Here is a 21,290-nt window from a genome sequence, read left to right on the forward strand (position 1 = left end):
GGGGCTAAAATTAAAGTTCTTTGGACTCAATGATCTCCAAAGTCCTCTTTTCAAATTACTATGCTCTATGATTCTGAGTCTCCTTCTTTACCTCCAAATTCAAAAGCTGGTGCAGGTATGACATTTTCTCTCACTCACATCTTAATTCAAACACTCTGGGGAGTCCAGCAATTACTACTACAGAAATAAGGCAGAACCATAACCATACCGTGAGCTACAAAGGCTGTTATATCCCCAACAAAAGCTTTACTATAGCTCCTACAACCTGGAAAAACCTAATCCATAACTTCCCTGAAAGGTCATCAAGTCTTTGCTTTAAGACCTCCAGGGATAGAAAACTCACTCTCTCATCATTTCCCAGGGATTCAATTACCATCTCTCTACCAATGCCTCAAAATCAACATAATCATCCCCCTCACTTTTCTTCTTAACTCCTGTCCTGTATCTCCAAGTGCCTGACTGATAGCTCCACTGGATGTTCCAAAGGCATTTCAAAGTCAACAAGTCTGAAAATGAACTCATTTTCCTTCTCCCCACACTCACTCCTCTTCCTAGTTTCCTGATTTCTATCAAGGGCACCATTCTTCTGGTCATCCAGGTTCAAAACGTTGAAGTTATCCTTGATTCTCCCTAACCTATCATGTTCCAACAGCTGCCAGGTCTTACAGATTCTATCTCAACATCTCTTCATCCAACCTCTTATCTTTAATGAAACCACTTCCCACCTAGACTACTACAACAGCCTCAAAGTTGGTCCCCATGCTTCCAGTCTCTCTTGTCACCAATCCATCCTCTATGTGGTTTCCAAACTGATACTCCTAAATCACAGATCTGACCATGTCACCCTCTGCTTCCTATAAAATATAATCTCTGTTTGGCAGAAAAAGCTTTTTACAATCTAGTTCCAGGCTAGTTATAAATTACTCTACCCTCAGCCATAAAATGGATATTGAAGTGATGCCTATCAACTAGAGAATGGCGAAACAAGCTATGGTATATGATTGTAATAGAATATTATTGTGCTATAAGAAATGACAAGCAGGTGGCAGCTAGGTGGCACAGTCGATAGAGCACCAGCCCTGAAGTCAGGAGGACCTGAGTTCAAATCTAGCCTCATACCAAACACTTGACACTTATTAGCTGTGTGACCCTGGGCAAGTCACTTAAACCCAAATGCCTACAAATAAAAATTAAATTAAATTAAAATAAAAAAAAGAAACAACAAGCAGAATGATTTCAGAAAAACCTGCAAACATTTACATGAACTGATCAAAGTGAAGTGAACAGAACCAGGAAAATGTTATATACAGTAACAGCAACAGTATTCCACGAAGAACTGTGAATGACTTAGCTATTCTCAACAATACAATGATCCAAGAAAATCCCAAAGGACTAATGCTGAAATATACTATCTGCCTCTGATAGTGTTTGAACACAGACTGAAGCATGCTCTTTTTCACTTTCTTTCATTCTTTTTCTTTTATTCAAGTTTCCCTGTAGAAAATGACTAATATGACCAAATTAGAAATACTGAAATTAAGAAAACTATTTAACTAATAAATAAAACTAAGAGCTAGTTTTATGAAAAAAAAAACAATAAAATAAATAAACTTTTGGTTAATTTAATTTTTAAAAAAAAGAGAAAACCAAATTGCCAGTATCAAAAAATGAAAAGGGTGAATTCACCACCAGTGAAGAGGAAATTAAACTAAATTAAAGAAATTAAGAACTATTTTTTCCAACTGTATGCCAATAAATTCGACAATCTTAGTGAAATGAATGAATATTTACAAAAATATAAATTGCCCAGATTAACAGAACAGAAAGTAAAATACTTAAATAACCCCATCTCAGAAAAAGAAATTGAACAGGCCATCAATGAACTCCCTAGGAAAAAACCTCCAGGGCCAGATGGATTTATAAGCAAATTCTATCAAACATCTAAAGAACAATTAATCCCAATACTACATAGACTACTTGGGAAAATAGGCAAAGAAGTCCCACTAAATTCTTTTTACGATACAAATATGGTGCTGATACCTAAACTGGGAAGAGTCAAAACAGAGAAAGAAAATTATAGACCAATTTCCCTAATGAATATAGATGCAAAAATTTTAAATGAAATATTAGCAAAAAGATTACAGCAACTTATCACGAGAATAATACACTATGACCAGGTAGGATTTATACCAGGAATGCAGGGCTGGTTCAATATTAGGAAAACTATCAGCATAATTGATCATATCAACAACAAAACTAACAGAAACCACGATTATCTCAATAGATGAAGAAAAAACTTTTGACAAAATACAACACTCATTCTTATTAAAAACACTAGAAAGCATACGAATAAATGAAGTCTTCCTTAAAATGATAAACAGCATCTATCCAAAAGCTTCAGCAAATATTATATGTAATGGAGATAAGCTAGAAGCATTTCCAATAAGATCAGGAGTGAAACAAGGATGTCCATTATCACCATTGTTGTTAAATAAGGTACTAGAAACGTTGGCTTTCACAATAAGAGAAGAAAAAGAAATTGAAGGTACTAGAATAGGCAAAGAAGAAACAAAACTATCACTTTTTGCAGATGATATGATGATATACTTAGAGAATCAAGTAAAAAACTACTTGAAATAATAAACAACTTTAGCAAAGTTGCAGGATTTAAAACAAACCTACATAAATCATCAGCATTTATTATATATATATATATATATATATATATATATATATATACATATTACTAACAAAATTACTAATATGGAAGTGTTATATATGATTGCACATGTATAACCTATATGTGATTCCTTATAATCTCAGAGAGAGGGAGGAGAGGAAGGCAGTGAGGGATAGAAGTTGGAACTCAAAACTTCAAAAAACTGTTTTAGTATTGTTTTAACGCATAATTGGGAAAAAAAATTGTTTTTTAGGCATTTGGAGTTAAGTAACTTGCCCAGGGTCACACAGCTAGTAAGTGTCAAGTGTTTCTTCTGAGGCTGGATTTGAACTCAGGTCCTCCTGACTTCAGGGCCAGTGTTCTATCCAGTGTGCCACCTAGCTGCCCCCCAAAAAATTTTTTTTTAAATTTTAATTACTCTACCCCTCCATATAAATTAGACTATTTGTTGTTCCTAGATGACACCTCAACTTCACTTCTGTATCTTTTAATAGGTTGTCCCCCATGCTTAAATGCTCTCCCTCCTCACCTCAACTAGAACTCCTAACTCCCTTCAAAGCTCAGCTCCAGTGTTACCTATAAGGTCCCTTCCTCAAGTCCCTCACCCATAACTCTGTATTCATTTTTGTACATATCCTGTATTTAGTTGTTTATAAATTTAGTTGTTTAGTTGCTATATCTCTTGCCTTAGTAGAATTTAAGCTCTTTGAAGACAGAGACTATCTCATTTTTTGTACAGGTATCTCCAGTACTAAGCACAGTGCCTGACACATCACAGGCATTTAACAAATGCTAGTAATTCCATACTCAGGCTAAACATGGAATACAAATTTTCAATTTTCAAAGAATTAGATTTAAGAGATTTGACTCTAAATTAATTTAATTTAGTTTGGATGCTCTTTTGGGACAAGGACTATTAACTTAAAAAAAAAAAGACAAAAAGTCCTTGTATCCCAAGCGCTCTAAGAAAGTGTCTTGCAAATGGTATGTTCTTAATAAAGGCCTGTTCAGTTCAATGGTTGAATCTCTTTTAGATGACTCAGAAAGCAGAATGAGACCTTCAAGGCTGCGGGATCATCACTATGAATACCCATCCCCCATTTGAAGAGACATACTGAAGAGTGGATTAATAAGAATGATAAGAATAACCCAGCTTTTATCATACAATTTTAGTGTGAAAATAAATATGCCATATTTTAATAAATGGCCTCTTTTCTTTTAATAATGGCCTCAAATCATGTCATAAGTCATTTGAACAAAATACTCCTAGGATGCCATTTTTATAGTCTTGTGGTATCCACTATTGTGGATACCTCTTCTTCTCTAATTCTCAGGATGATATGGAGGTGATACATATCAGCTCAGCTTGCGTCCACTCTCTCTTTACTGTCATATAACTCAAAGAGTTTTAAATCCTCTCCTTCCTCACCATCTATTTCCCCTCATTAGAGATGCAAGGCTAGAAGGAAAAGCAGAATGAGTTGGAGTGGGATGCAAAGGTAGGAAATTAGTCATCTTTAAACATTCCAATGCTTTCATTTTGAACTCACATCTGTATTATAGGTATCTACAGGCTTATTCTACTTTCGAAAGTATTACTAAGGCAGGATTTGAGAGATAAAGGAGAATAAAAAGACAATTGGTTCTGAAACCACAAGAGACAGCCTCAGCACAGCTAGGTGCAAGCCGTAGCTGTTTATTAGCTGTCATTTAGGCAAGACATTAAATCTCTCTGTGTCCAGGTTTCTTCTGGTATCAAATAAGAATAATAATAATGGAACTACCTAACCACACAAGGGTATTGTAAGGAAATTACCTTGCAAACCATTAAATGCTATAGAAACACAAGCTATAGCATTTAAATCTGTAGTATTTACAAGTTTACAGACCAGTCTTCACAATATGCCTAAGAGATAGGTAGTCTAAGAATTCCTATTTTATAGATAAACTTACTAAAGGTCAGAGAGGTTACCTAATTGCTCAGCTCACACAGCTAGTGAATCTCTGTGCACCAAAGTCAGTTACAACAGATCTCCTATACCAGATTCTTTCTACTAGAACACGTTGCCTTTTAAATTTTAACACCATAACCCCTGCAAACGTAGCTCAAATCTCATAAGCATGTAATTTCCCCAGCTCCTTCCTGTGTTAGTATTTAATCTCACCCACTTTCCTCAAATAAGAGATTCATTTCAGAAACAAACAAGCCAATCTTTATTTAAAGTAATACAATGACAAGTATTTTCATTAAATGATAAGAAATAAAGATATTAAAATAAAGCATTTCTTTAGAGTTCATAAGATTATTTTAAACTATAATTTTGGCCCTGCTATTTACTATCTGAATCAATCAAAGCAAACTTTTTACCCCACCTGAAAATGAGTTTCCTCACCTATCAAACAAGGAGACTAGACTATATGATCTCTAATCATGGAATTTCAGACTCGGGACTCAGTAGTCATCTAGTCCAACCTGAAAAAAAAAATTCTCTCTACAACATTTCTAAAAAGTAGTCTTTGCAACTTATATGGACTAATGCTGAGTGAAGTGAGAAGAACCAGGAGAATGTTGTACACGGTAACAGCCATGTTGTGCAATGTCTAACTTTGATAGAGTTAGCTATTTTCAGCAATGCAAGGATCTAAGACATCTTCAAAAGACTCACAATGGAAAATGCTATCCACATCCAGAGAAAGAACTATGGAGTTTGAATGCAGATCGAAGCACACTGTTTGCTCATTTTTTTTTCTTCTGTTTTGTTTTGTTTCTTCTTTCTTGCAGTTCCTCCTATTGGTTCTAATTCTTCTTTACAACATGACTAACGTGAAAATATGTTTCATAGTAATGTATATGTAGAGCCTATATAAGATTGCACACCATCTTGAGGAGAGAAGTGGAAAGGGAGGGGAGAAAATTTAAACTCAAAAGCTTACGGAAGTGATTATTGAAAACTAAAAATAAATTAATTTTTAAAAATTTTTAAAGTAGTCTTTGCTTGAAAACCTTGAATGAAAGAGAATCTGTAAGACTTCAGGCAACACATTCAATTTTTGTATACTTCTAGCTGTATTTCCTTATATCAAGCCTACATTCTCTGTGAAACTTTACCCATTACTCCTAGTTCTACCCAAGAATAACAAGTTTAATCCATTTTTCAATATGACAGCCTTTTAAATACTTGAAGACAATTATCATTTCCCCCCTCCTACCAAAGTTGTTCCTTCTTCAGCCAAACTATCCCCATTAGTTCCTTCAGCCAATGCTCATATGGCAAGAATTCAAGTCCCTTCACCATACTGTTATCCTCCCATACACTCTCCCACTTATCAAAGTCCTTCCAAAAATGTGGCTCCTAAAACTGATCACAGAATTACTTGGCTTGACCAAGATAAAGTACAGTAGGACTGTCTCATTATTGTTCTGGTAAACTATGCCTTTCTTAATGTAGGTGAAGACTTCATTAGATTTCTTGGCTACCATATCACACTGTTGACCTATATTGAGCTTACTGTCCATTAAACCCTCAGATAATCTTCAGATGAACTGTTACCTATCTTTTTACCCAACTTATGAAATTGATTTTTTTAACCCAAAGTCTAAGTCATGTATCCCTGTTAAATGCTATTTCTGATTCAACCTTGTATTCTAGCCTGTCAAAGCTTTTTTGAATACTTCTTTGAATACACTGTTATGATACTTCCCAGCTATGTCATCTGAAAAACTGGTAAAAATGCCACCTTTGTGTTTTAGCTAAGTCACTGATAAAAATGTTAAACAGCATAAGGCCAAGCACTAATCCCTTGGGCATTCTATTGGAAACCACCTTCCCAGGTGACATTAAACCATTAATGAACTGGTCTTTGTGTCCTACCATCTAATCCATTCTCCATCTGCCTAATAATACTATCATCTAGCCTACATTTCCCCCTCTTTTCCACAAAAATGCCATGAAAAAGTTTACCAAATGCTTTGCTAACACCTAGGTAAACTCTATCTACAGCATTTCCTTGATCCACCAGTTTAACAAAACTTTTTTTTTAATGAAGTTAGTTTAGCACAATCTGTTCTTGATGAAGTCATACTGGCTCTTTATGATCACTGCTTCTTTTTCTAAATATTCCCTGCCAAAACTAGGATTCTATAATTCTATGTGTACTTCACTTTTCAATAGCCATGTTCCTGAAGGAGCTGTGTAAATATAAGCCTATTTTGAATACGTTTGATATAATAAGTGATTGATAGAAACCTGAATCTCGAATGAATCCTGCTGAAAAGTAAAGAATAGGCGCCTTAATTTTTGTGTTTTGCAAAAGAGACCTGTTTCATTAATTCATATTTTTATTTCTCAGTTTTCTTAACATGGGGTTCTGCTGAGTTTGGAAAGTAAAGAACTGTGCATTTGGAGGCTAGATATAAAAAAGCAAACTTAATATGAATTCTTAAATAACTGACCAAAATTACTTATCCAAGTTGTTGTTGTTTTTTGTTAAGATTATTCATAATAATGCTTACCTTTTTGTCCTCTTTCGTCTTTCTAACATTTCGATGAGGGCCAAAGATGGTTTGCATCCCAAAAGCTTTTTTAGACCACTCACTCTTATGAACACTTAGTTGAGGCTGAACAAAGCTTCCCTCGACCCTGTATCGGTCAGCTGGAATTTTATTCATTGGAGGAGGAAGTGTGCCACAATTCACACTTGACCATCCATCTGTAGAATCCGTGTATGACTCCTGATCACTGGCATGGCCATGTTGCCATTCCTGGAGGACATGGACAGGCAGCCACCTTTGGTTGGAACCACCACCTATACCCATAGTACTTCTTTTGGAAGGAGGGACTGAACTCCGTGAAGAAACAAGAGGAACCTCCATTCGGGAAGAAGGTACTAAATGCTTATTTAAATCACAAAATTTATCATTCTGAGTTGCTTCTAAAGAATTTCCTTCTGAATCATGACAGAAACCATTCCAGTGTGCACTAGGTGGGTTTGGTGCTCTTCCTCCTGGATTTTCCCACACATTACTAGGAATGTGCTTACTTGAACTGCCTCCTAAATCAACCACCAGAACTCTGTTGCTTTTTTCTTCCTGGTTGAAATTGCCAATGCCACTATCACTATTGCTACTTGTACTATTATTCTGATGAGCATCAGCATCACCATCCAGGAAGGCCCGTGCTCTCATTCCTTCAATCAATTCCCCCATGTCTCTATATAGGACAGAAATAAACTGCAAAACAGGTAAAGATGATGTTGGGAATTCTAAACAACCATTAGTGTCTGGATCAGCTGTACAGTCAAACCCAAATCGTCTTGCAATACCCTGATGAATTTTATGGCTAAACAATTCTGGATCTACCATGAAAACATGACAAGATGTCCTCAAAACTCCTTCATCTTCCTGAGCTAAACTTCCATCATCATTAGACTGCATGGTAACCAGTCCAAAGAATCTTCTGTCATCAGGGCACACTGCACTAAATGCCAGTTTCTCTGCAGGATATTCAGCCACTATGCCAGCTTTGTCAGTGCAGAGTTGAACACAATCGTGCATAATCTTCATCATTACCAACGAATGTATTTTCTGTTCAGCCCGCAAGCGTCTCATACACCCACGAATAGCCTGCAGACTATCATATTCAAGGTTGGAGCTGGTTGAAGGAAGTTCTATTGAACCTAGATAACCTACCACCATGGCAACATTTAAAATGCTTGCATCTAATCCAAAGTCATCATGATTTTCTAGTCCAATACTGAAAACTGAATCATCATGAACAACTTTAGATATTTCTTCCTTAGAATGAAGATTATAATTTGGACTATTTATACTTTCCTGTGCAATGTCAAACCGAGCAGCAGCAGCAGCTGACTCTGAAAGGGACCTTTGTTTTGGTTTCGAGTGATCTGAACTAGCAGCACAAAGAGTAGGATTTTCAAAGATCATGTTAAAAATTCCACCAGATTGCATTTCTTCAACAACTCTCTCTGCTCTGTTGATACCTAATGCTTTGGAATCAAGTTTGGGCTTTAGCCAGCCTTTTCCTTCATAAAATCCAACTTCTTCATCACTAGAACAAGAGTCCATGTGACTGATACCTTCGCCAATTACCATACGTAGCACCCCAGAACACTTCCCTATCAGCTTCACTACATCTTCATGAGAAGCCTTTTTTACATTGATGTCATTGACAGCAAAGATCTGGTCTCCAGCTTTTAGTCCTACGTAATCTGCAGGGCTCCCTTTCATAACACAGCTAAGAACACAAGGTGCTTGTCCAGAAAGGGTAAATCCATATCCTGCTCGTCCTCTAGCAACATCCACACTTCTTATCCTTGGTGGTACATGCACATTGAGTCGACGTTTCACTGTCTCTGTTGGTTTATACATTTTGCTGTGTTTCTGAGAATGAGAATCCTCTAATTATTTCAATTTGTATCCATATTTCGTAGAATGCTTGATGCAACCTTTCTTACACACGACAATGCCCTATGGAAAAGAATAAATATACCATAATTTAATATTTCCTTTTCCCATAATTTCAATAATTCAAGTAATTCAAAAGATACACATTCAACAGACAGGGTACCCTATTAGTGCAGATTATAATCCCTTCACATCTTAGTAGACATTTTTTGTGAATAGCCCAAGCAAAAAAAAAAAAGTACTCCTTAGTGCCAACCCTCTGATGACCAGCTAGGATGATCCTCATATACCAGGCTGAGGGACAGCTGCCAGGCACTTAATTAACATTTTTCCAACTCTGTAATACCTGCCAGAACTAGGGCTCCACTGGCATAAAACCTCTGAGAACCCTGGGTCATCTCCATACCACAATGAAGCACCAGAGCACAACTTCAATGAAAGCTCATTGTTCAATCATCTTAAATTTCAGGAACATATTAACCAAATTAGATCACACGTAATAGAAAACCATCACAGAATAAATATTCAGGCAAAACAAAAAAAGATACAACAACAAATGTAGCACTTTACATGGCTATCAAATATTCTTTCACAATTCCTATTTCTACCATGCTTAATGATGAACACTGACTACATCATTCTGTCTTTTCAGACAGCTGAAATTTTGGGGAATCTTGATTTTGATAAAGGACAGAATAGAAATTTTAAAAGCTCTTAACAGGCTAAAAAACAAAAACAAAATAAACTTTAACTTTCCCATCTTTATAACAGCTTTATAAGACTGATAGATACATACATCAAGTATTCTTACTAAAGATATGAGAAGGGTAGGCTTTCACAAACAATATTTTATAGTATATCACATTTTCCCATTCACACAGTTGACTAAAACATAAAGAAAATACAAGACCCCACTGTGTTTATTTGTTGACTATTTGTTTGACTTATTTGTTGATTTAAAAAAAGACAAAAGTGCTACTCTAATAAGGGGCCTCCCTTGCAAATGCCAAAACCTCACATGATTTCTCAAAGGATATTGCAACAGGCATGACTTTGTTTGACAATCTTCTGGCAATTATCATGCCCAGCATAAATATGGAGACATGGGCGAGCCAAAACTGTTTGTTCTTGTCTTAGAGAATGTCCAGTAGAGTCCAAATGAAAGAGGGCTTCTCTATAGCTGGTGAAGATCTCTTCATTGTCATATTTTCATTAAGCCAACTCCTAATGAGATTGTAAAGCATTCAAAAGTGTTCAGCCTAAATATGTATACAGGAAAAACCAAGTAGATTAAGAACAGGTGAGACCTAAACTATGCTTTTCAGTTAGATGACCAGCACAAAGAGCTTATGACCACAAACTTAGGCCTAAAAAAAAATGGCATTCTTCCAATGATGCTATTTGGATATAAAGCACGTAATGGCTCAAAAATCTACAAAGAATTAAGACTGAAGGAGGAGCCAAGATGGCAGAGACTTGCCTGAGCTCTCCCAAATTCCCTTCCAAACATTAAATAATGCCTCAAAATGAATTCTGGAGCAACAGAACCTACAAAAGGATGGGGTGAAACAATTTTTCAGTTCAAGGCAACTTAGAAGGTCAGCAGGAGAGATCTGCTGCAGCACAGTCCAATACAGGCAATCCCCTGGCAAGCTGGGAGCAGGCCTTGAGGACAACTGAGTCAGCAGCAGCAGCAGCAGCTTCCAGAGCTCTCAGCCCACAGATGGTAAGAGGGTCAGACAACTGGTCTGAAAGAGATTAAAGAGGTCCCTTTGCTAGCAGAGGGTGCAGGACTCTGTTGCACTGATCTTCTACAGATCCAGGTTGCAATCCTCAGTTGAAGTCCCAGGGCAAGTAGGAGCACTAGTACACCAGAGCTTGAGGCTGCAGGAGAGCAGGGACTCTGATCACAGTTCCAGGGCAGAAAAGAGTACTTACAGTCATTCAAAGACCATAGCACAGGCCAGTAGAGTAGTAAACACACCTCTCCTTAGATCATACCACCTTGGAAGAACTGAAAATTTACAGACCCTCTGAACTCAGAGCTCTAAAATCAGCTGCACAAAAAACCTGAACCTCAGGACAGTGCCCCCTCCACCCTGGGAGCAGAGCCCAACTTTAACATAAAGTTAAAAGTCAAGAAATAGACTTGAAAATGAGCAAACAACAACAACTAATAATAATAATAATAACCTGACCATAGAAAGTTACTATGGGGACAGGGAAGACAAAAACACAAATTCCGAAGACAATAAAGTCAAAATTGCTACGTCCAAAGCTTCAAAGAAAAATGTGAACTGGTCTCTGACACAAAAAGAATTCCCAGAAAAAGCTCAAAACAGATTTTAAAAATCAAATAAGAGAGATGGAAGAAAAATTGGGGAAAGAAATTACAGTAACACAAGAAAATCATGGGAAAAAAAGTCAACAGCTTGGTAAAGGAAGCACAAAAAAAAACTGTAGAAAATAACATCTTAAAAAATAGAATAGGCCAAATGGTAAAGAAGGCACAAAAATTCACTAAAAAGAACTCTTCAAAAAGCAGAATTGGCCAAATGGAAAAAATGTACAAAAATTAAGTGAAGAAAAGAACTCCTTAAAAAGCACAACTGGCCAAATGGAAAGGGAAGTACAAATGCTCACTAAAGAAAATAATTCCTTAAAAATTAGAATTGAGCAGGTGGAATCTGATGACTCCATGACACATCAAGAAACAAGAAAACCAAATCAAAAGAATAAAAAGGAAGAAAATGTGAAACATCTTACTGGAAAAACAAATGACCTAGAAAATAGATCAAGGAGCAATTGTTTAAGAATTATTAGACTACCTGAAAGCCATAATCAAAAAAAAGAGCCTAGACTATCTTTTAAGAAATTATCAAGGAAAACTGCCTAGAATCACAAGGCAAAATGGATATTGAAAGAATCCACCAATCACTTCCTAAAAGAGCTCCCAAAATGAAAACTTCCAGGAATATTTTATAACCAAATTCCAGAGCTCCCAGGTCAAGGAGAAAAATTTGTAAGTAGCCAGAAAGAAACATTTCAAATATCATGGAGCCACAGTCAGGATAATACAAGTTGTAGCAATTTCTACATTAAAGGACCAGAGGGCTTGGAATAGCAAATTCCAGAGGGCAAAGGAGCTAGGATTACAACCAAGAATCACCTACCCTGGGGGCTGCTAGATGGCACAGTGGATAGAGCAGTGGCCCTGGAGTCAGGGGGACCTGGGTTCAAATACAGCCTCAGACACTTATTAACTGTATGACCCTGGGTAAATCACTTAACCCCCATTGCCTCCAACCCCCCCCCCAAAAAAAGAATCACCTACCTAGCAAAACTGAGCATAATCCTTTAAAGGAAAAAATGGCTATTCAATGAAATAGAGGATTTTTAAGCATTCCTGATGAAAAGACCAGAGCTGAATAGAAAATCTGACTTCCAAATACGAGACTCAAGAGAAGCATAAAAAGGTAAATAGGAAAGAGGAATCATAAGGAATTCAATAAAGTTAGCTGTTTACATTCCTATATAGCAAGATGACAATTATATCTCCTAAGAACTTTATCATTACTAGGGCTATTATGAGGAACATACATAGACAGAGGGCATGAGTATGAATTGAATATAATGGGATGATATACAAAAAAATAAAATTAAGGAGAGACAGAGGAATGCATTGGGAGAAGGGGAAAGGGAAAGGTAGAATAGGGGAAGTTATCTGACAAAAAAGTACAAAAGAGCTTTTACAGAGGATGGGAAGGTGGAAGAGTATGGGGGGGGAGCACTTGAACCTTACTCTCATTGAAATTAGCTCAAAGAGGGAATAACATACACGCTTAGTTGGGTACAGAAATCTATCTTATCCTAGAAGAAAATAGAAGGCTGAAGGGCACAAGAGGGGAGAGCTAATAGAAGGGACAGCAGATTGGGGGAGGCAGTAGTAAGAAGCAAAACACTTTCGCGGATGGACAGGGTGACAGGAGAGAGAGAGATACAGAGGTGAGGAACCTGCAGCCTCGAGGCCACATGTGGCCCTCTAGGTCCTCTGGTGTGGCCCTCTCACTGAATCCAAACTTCAGGGAACAAATCCCCTTAATAAAAGGATTTGTTCTATAAAACTTGGACTCAGTCAAAAGGCCACCTCGAGGCCACAGGTTCCCCACCCCTGGAAGATAAGGCTTTCCTCTCAGACCATCATATCATTTTGTTTTGTGATTCTGTTATGGACTTATGTAATTTTGCATATTAGTTATTGGTCTCTGTGCCTTATTAAGTCTACTAGACCATGAAATGAATGCTTTCTCTCTCAATGCCTAGCACAATGCTCTGTATGCTATAAGCACTTAATATTTGTTGTTTTTATATTCTGTTTGGCACTCTGCTCAGATAGAAGCTAGAGAATGCCAGAGTTAAGCTCTATGTAAGAAAAAAATCTTCCCAACTTATCCAAAGGTGAAATGGACTGCCTTGAGAAGTAGTGGCCCTCCCTGCCCTCACCTCCACTTCTCATCCCTTGCCCTCATCCCTCAACCCCCACCATCACCTGCCTTATCCTCATCCCATCCAGTCTTCAAGGTGAGATTACAGGACCACTTTGGGATTTGGGTCAGGTATGGGTTGAACTGGTCAGCCTGAGTTCCCTTTCAACTCTAAGTGTCTTTGATATGACGCAGGTTCCACATTTGTGAAAGGATGGGATTATGTTAGATGACCTCTAAGATCTTCCAAGTCCTAATATCCTCTGCTTCAACATGAAGTGGCAAACAAATCACATCATTAAAAACATCACAATTCTTTACAATGCATCACATATTATTTGCTATTCTGTCATTTTTCAGTTGTGTCTAACTCTTCCTGGCAAAGATACTAGAGTGGTTTGCCCCTTCTCCAGCCTATTTTACAGATAAGGAAACTGAGGCAAACAGGATTAAGTGACTTGCTCAGGGTCACACAGCTAGTCTCTCTGGTCTGAGGCCAGATCTGAACTCAGGAAAATCAGTCTTCCTAGTAGCCATTTGTAAATGCATGAGGAAGAGGAAGAAGGCATTCCAACTAACAGTCGTTATCACCCAGCACTAAATTCAAACATTTAATTTTGGGAAATTAAGTCCACAGGGTTAAATACAAGGAGGCATCTTATATATCAGTCTTACATTCCACAGACATCGTCTCACTATTTGGTAAACAGCATGCATTATTAGAGATTTCACTTAAAAATAAATTCCAAGTTTGTTGCAAATATTTGCTTTTTTAATGTACTTTAATTCAGCTCTTGGGGAAAATGTCAAATACAATACCAACGTTGGGTGCCAGGGCAAACAATACAATAATATCTATTTATTCTGGAGGGACATTTAGTTTATAAGGAGCAGACATCTGACTAACCCAAGAAGAAAGGTTCTACCACGTATGTGATACAAATGATCAAGTCACACTCTCGACACAGTTGCATTAAAAAAACACACAGACAAAAAAAAGACCTCTACTTTGGGCCCAAACACCAATATTTACTACAGATGCTTTCTCCACCTTTAGACCTTTTTTTAGAGAACAGAGCACCACTAAGCTCTTTGAAGTACCTAGTACTATTTAATGGGGTGGACAATTTTCTGAGTCATTGAGGCTCTATCTACTTCATCTGCTGTGGTATAAAGAAGGCTTTGAAGAAAGGAGTCTCAGACTCAAGGCAAACCCTTCTGCCAGCTCATCAAAAATAGAACTTTAATTAAAACTCAAAAAGATCAAGAGTCAGAAAAGGATGAGCACTGGGAGTGACTACAATGAGCAACTGACATCACCCTGTGTGTTACTGTTCCAACACTAAGAAAGAAGGAGATAACCAGCTCCCATTTTACAAAGTAATTTCTCTACCAGCACAATCTTATAGATGAGGAAAACAAGGCTCAGGAAGGTAAAGGGACTTGCCCATTCTTACATGGGTTCTCCTGACTCCAAGTCCAGTACTTTTTCTACAGCATATGGCCTCAATATGGGCCCTGTTTAACAATGTTAAGTCAATTCATACAGCTCCAAAAGAAATTCTAAGTCATCTTGGGTCTCAGCATGTAGGTCTCAGGGACAGTAGAAAGTCTGCTCTAAAAGAGACTCTATCACAGCACCTCTGCCTCAGTGGATCTAAGATACTATAGAAGGAGGAGGGTCTTTGCTTCCAGGGAGTCAGAGATCAGGCTTTCAGTCCCTTTGTCACACGTAGGGTATCTCCTGTGTGCACTTTATGCCCTGCCATCCTGGGATACAGCTATTGAGTGTGCTGTGGAAATTCAGTCCCAGTCATCTAATCACCACCTTATTATTCTTCATCAGCCATATAAGACTTAGAAACCTGTGAGATCTGGCCCTTAGGGAGTCACAGGCAATGACTCCATAGTCTCATCCTAAAAGATGGCTGCCCCCCATCCACTAGTCATTCCCCTGCTCCTGCTCCTCTAAACCTTTTTCTGCACAGTTACATCTTCATGCCCACCTAGCACTCCCCATATTCCCATTCCTTTCCACTTCAGTTCTCCTACGACCTACTACTCCACCTTATTCTCTGCCTTTCTATTCCATTAAGCCATCTAGAATCCATGCTCAATGCACATGTTCTCATTTCACACTCTTATCACCTTCGTGCTTGCCCCAGAAAACAATGCATCCCCACTACTTTCTCCAACATTGGGTATTTCTTCTTTCAAAGCACAGGCCAGGAGGAAGACACATACTCCATGATCCTCACTCCTGCTTGCAGGCTATTCCTTTGCCACCATCACTGACCAGCTATTCTCTCTTCCTTTAACACTAGAAGGACCAGAATTTAAGAAGATCAAGCTGTATTAATTGATATAGTGCATTTGCATATAGGAGTGACAGTAGCCTGAAAATTTTTACTTAAAGCAAAATAATCTGTGCTCATAATTATTTGCATTTAAATGCACTTGTACAGATAGGAGAAGTGATAGTAAATTAAAGTAAAATCAAATTCTTGCACAAAATGTATACCCCTGGTCCTTCAATCCATCCACTTTATAATCCAGTCCAACTCCTTATCACAGGCCTCTGCTGACCTTCAAGTCATTCTCCCTCCTTTCTTACAGTCTTCCTCTTTATGGTGATTCCTGCTCTCATATGCTTTGGCACTTCAACCTACATCTTTACATGTCTTTGAATACCCTGATCTCCCAGGTCATCAGCCTCCTAACCTCCCAGGACTTTCATTTTCTCTCTACCTCCTCAGCCACACACAAAGCCAATCAGACTCTTAATCCATGATCCAGAACTCTACAATTGCTCTCTGACCAAATCTTCCTATCCATTGATTTCTTCCTGTCTCATCTGCTTAACTTCAAGACAAGCATCCTCAAGACCACATGTGGCCTTTGGTGAAGTCTGGATTCCGTCAAAGGACCACACTTAAGGACCTAGAGGGCCACATGTGGCCTTGAGGCCGTAGGCTCCCCACCCCTAGCTTAGCCCTATTTTTCCTCTTCACCATGCCATCCAGTCCCTCTATCCAGTGGCATCTTCTCCCTGCAGCTCTGACCTCTCCCATCACAGTCTCGACCCTATGGTTAAAGCATTCAACAGGACTATCAGCTACCTTTGAATTCCTTTGTTTTAACATCAGTCATGCCTTACTAAACCCCAACCTTGTGATACCTCCAACATCCACCTTCTCCATTCCTAGTCACAAATTACTGAACTTTTGGGAAAATGTTATACAACCACTGGGCTCCCTACAAATTTGTCCTAGGCCTTCTCTTCTTTCTCTAAGCTCTCTCCCTTGGCAATGTCATCAGCTGCCAGGGGTTCAATTATCCTTCTAATGAAGATGAAGACTAAATCTAAGTATCCAGTTCTTAATCTCTCCCTTGAACTTCAATCTATTATTATTATTACCATTTTTAATAGCCAGCATTTATATAATGCTTTAAGGTTTACAAATATCTCATTTTTCATACTCACAACAACCCTGGGAGTTATAGTTAAATTCAATTTCAGACACCAGACCCTGGGAGCCAAGTACACGTACCACATGTGGGGGGGTTGTGCATCATCTCCCACTACCTTGGGATGGAGCTAAGAAAATGGGATTTAGTAAGAGTTGTAATGCTCTTGAGATCTGATCACCAAGTATTTACTGACCCAAATTATAAAGCTCAATTTGCCTGTTTTGTGGTGCTTGGAGAAAGAACACTCTAACATTTCTTTGTCATCACAGGATACCAGAGGGTTGAGGCTTCAGTCAACTAGCATTTCCTCATCCTTTGCTTCATTTTTGTCTTTTATCCCCAGTGTCCTCCCCAGTGCCACACAGCACTTTATAAATGTTTATTGACTTGGTTTAAATTCAAAGGAGTCAGCACCAGAGAATAAGAAACCCCAATATGTATGAAATTCTGAAGACATAAACAGAAATAATTCAATGAAGAAAATGAAGGCCATTTAAAGTGACTCACAGAGATGAACAAAGAACTCCATTTAGATTTTTGAAAAGACATCTATCAAACATGAAACTAAGGTCAGATAATACAGAATGAACTTAAATGTCTGGCACAATCCTGTAAGAACTATACAAGAAGTGCTAAAGCTCAAAAAGGGGGTAAGATTGATAATGAACATTAAGAACAAATGCAGAAGCCCCCCCCTTTTTTTTTTTTTAGCTATTTTGGAGAACAAAAGATCATTCAGAGGAGAAATAGGCCCAATACTCACGTAAATGGAATGACAATAGAGGTCAAAGAGAGTGATCTTTAGATAGGAAAGGCCACAACAAAAATTGTTAATAGGTACTTGAAATCTAATTGTCCTTGATAAGTTCAAGTCTCAAGATCTAAACAAACTATACCACAGTTACTAAGAAAGGGAGATGTGACTAACAAGCTCTCATACTATCCTGAAGACAAGAAGGAAAGGTGTGGGCTAGATAAGGGGACGCTCAGGCAGCCTCAGAAATGGCTGACTGGCACTCATTAATGGTTCTCTAGTGAAGGGTAATAAAAATTGGTCAGTTTCATTATAATATCTCTCCCTCAGTCCTTCTATAGTAAGGACATGCAAACATGCATCTTTGCCTATAGAAATGGACTTATCTGTTGGTTCCTTATAAGGAGGACAAGGACAACTTCTGATTGGATTCTATGACTAAGGCTGCTCCCAAGATGATTTGATTGGCTAGGAATCTTGGCACAATGGTCAACCAAAGACCTTCTCAAACTTTTTCACCCTTTTTTTTTTCCTTTTTCCCCGTTTCCCTGTGAAGAAGATGGACAGATCTGATCAGATCTGGGTTCAGAAGGTGAAGCCTATCCATATATGAAGTCTCCTTTCTACAGAAACCATCAATGGCTGCCTTGGCTAGCAGCATATGCTCACCCACTGTTTTCTAAGCATGGTGGCCCGAGATTAGGATTACTTGGCCCAAGGGAAGGCAAGCAGTCAGGACAATGATGGAGTTCCTACAGAAGTACATGGCAAAAGCAAGTAGGTCTTTGCCTAGTAGGCCTAAAATAGGAGTTCATGGACAATGTTCCCAAACCCCAATCTCCTGTGTAGAGAAAAATAATTTCCTAGGCAGCATAATCCTGGAATATACCATTCTAGCAAAGAATGGAAATTTTGTGGGCAATACCAGTCTTGACAGTTTCATCAAGAATAAGCCCAAGTTGCAGAGTTTGGAGACCTGGCTTCCAGAAAGAGGCGAGTTCCTGCAGCACTATATCTTTTAAAGGTAGAAAACAATCACCCACAGACTCCCTGGAGCTAAAGGGGCAGCAATTGTTAAAGTCACACCATGGAAGCATGAGATTATGACATTTCCACCCTGTCATTATGGTTAGTCATAACTTGGTCATCACAGGTCTGATGGAAAGGGAGCTGTGCAAAGTATGTTTGCTTCCCATAAGAAGTCCAAACCACAGATGGCAATAAATCTTGAAAAGACTATGTAGGATCCTGTGAGAAAGGTAGAGATTCACCAAAATGTTGGTGTGTTCCCCTGCTGATAGCATCCCTTCCAAGAGGAACTATTTTGACTTTTTGTCTGTGTTTTTTGTATCTATTTATGGGCTCCTGTGAGTCATTCACATCTACATTTTCATAAAGCAAAATTAAGTTTGTCCTGTATCTACTCTGCATTTGTTACTTTCAATGCTTACATAGGAGCTAGGGATCTCAGTTACCTACATTTGTAGAAACTTAAGACATAAGCATATTTGAAGATGTTCCCAGAATAAACTCTGGTTTGGAGCAGTGAGCCAAAGAATGTGACCCTTTTGTAGGTCTGTCCCTAAGATCAGAATCTTGGGAGCCCAGAGTCCTACGTGTCAGTTTACTGTCAACTTGGAAAGAAATATTCAGTAGAATGATATAGGGACATGTCCTTGTTCAGTCATTTTTCAGTCGTTAAAGATAAGGAAAGTAAGGCAAACAGGATTAAGTGACTTGCCCAGGGTCACAAAGCTAGTTAAGTGTCTGAGGCCAGATTTGAACTCAGGAAGCTAAGTCTTCCTGACTCCAGGCCTGGCACCCTATCCACTGTTCCACATAGCTGCTCCAGAAATATGTTCTTGGCCCTGTTTAACATATTTATCAATTACTTGGATGAAGGCATAAATGATATGTTTATCAAATATGCAAATGACAAATGACACCAAGCTGGGAGAGACAGCTAACACACTGGATGACATAATCATGATCCAAAGACATCTCAACAGGCTACAATGAAAAGCTGAATCTAATAATAAGGTAAAATTTAAGAGAAGTAAAAGTATTAAGTCCCAGTCTTGGGTGCCAAAGAGTATGGATAGGGAAGAGAGAAATATGGCTGCACAGTTCTTCATGTATAAAAGACGTGGGGGTTTTGGTGAAATAAAAGCTTCAATCTGATTAGAATGTAACTTTGCAGCCAAAAAAACCACTGTAATATTAGGAAGTAATAGTCAGAGATACCAATTAAGACAGGTGACAATCCTGACGTTCTCTGCCTTGGGCAGACCTCACCTGGAACACTGGATCCAATTCTGGATATGAGATTTTGGAAAGAGCATAAACAAGCTAGAGAACATCCAGAGGAAATGCTGGATGGTGAAAGCATAGAGACCAATGTTGAAGGATATTTAGCCTGAGGATATTTAAGCTGGAAATCTGAGGGGTTCAGGTAGACATATTTGTCTTCAAGGATTTGAAGGCAAAGGGATACCACCTGAAAAGAGGGATCAGATTTCCTGTACTTGGTCCTATAAAGTAAAATTAGGAGCAGTGGATGGAAGCTGTAATGAAGCAGTTTAGGCTTGATATAAGGAAAAACGTCCTGACAGTCGAGATATCCAAAAGTCAAATGGGCTGTCTTGGGAAATCACGGGTCCTTACTAGAAATATTCATCTTAAGGTTAGATGATGTCTTTGTGGGAGGGTCATAGAGGGGATTCTTGACCAAGTACATGGTTTGGACTAGACAGCCTCTTAAGATTCTTCTAATTCTGAAATTCTGAGGGAAACCAGAGTCCTGTGATGAACAGGTATTATGAAATAGAATTAAGCCAAAGTTCATCCCTGTACACAAAATTAAAAACTGTAGTATTTAAGTAGTACTAAGAAAAAATAAAAAGTGCAGTATAGGTAGAAAAAAATTGTAAAGCTGCTGTGTTGTGTATCATCTTTGTCAGTTATAAAGCATTAATGAAAAACCATTTCAACCCTGATAGGAATATTTCTGGGCTGCTAAGTGGCAGAATGGAGTAATCCATTAAAAAAGGGAAAGAAACCAGCAGACATCCCACTTCTTTCTCCCTCTCATCTGCCCAATGCTCCAAAATTTAAAAAAAATTTAAATGCTGTTTCATATTAAGAACAATTGGATGTTAGTAAACTATCAGAAATATTCTGAGATAAAAGAGGGAATTAAGAGATCATATATACCAAAGCCCTATAGAAATATTACTAATTGGTATGACTGAAATAAATTTCCATCCATTATAAACCTCAGTTTAGGAAGAGAAAGTAACAGAGAATGTTTACTCAAATATGACTAGTCATTCATTAAAAGCAAGAACAAAAAAATCAGTTTATTAAGAAAATTGCTTTTTGTATCAAGTTTGCTCAGAATAAAGTTTGATTTTTAAAAACACATTCTCTAAAAAGTATATGTAATAGCCTCCATGGACAAACTGACATTTTTATGTA

General features: G+C 38.0%; 1 protein-coding gene across 3 annotated transcripts in view; it reads right to left on the reverse strand.

Annotated features, from left to right (window-relative positions):
- The window catches only part of RGS12 (regulator of G protein signaling 12), a 244,785-nt gene that overhangs the window by 212,451 nt on the left and 11,044 nt on the right, over positions 1-21,290 (reverse strand). For all 3 annotated transcript variants that reach the window (XM_078148696.1, XM_020992154.2, XM_078148697.1), the window contains exon 2: positions 7,194-9,167. In XM_078148696.1, the coding sequence (XP_078004822.1) occupies positions 7,194-9,068 (1,875 nt within the window). In that variant the 5' untranslated portion in view covers positions 9,069-9,167. The remainder of the gene's footprint in view (positions 1-7,193; positions 9,168-21,290) is intronic.

Source organism: Phascolarctos cinereus, unplaced genomic scaffold (assembly GCF_003287225.1).
Source record: "Phascolarctos cinereus isolate Bilbo 61053 unplaced genomic scaffold, phaCin_HiC Scaffold_9;HRSCAF=440, whole genome shotgun sequence".
NCBI lineage: Eukaryota > Metazoa > Chordata > Mammalia > Diprotodontia > Phascolarctidae > Phascolarctos > Phascolarctos cinereus.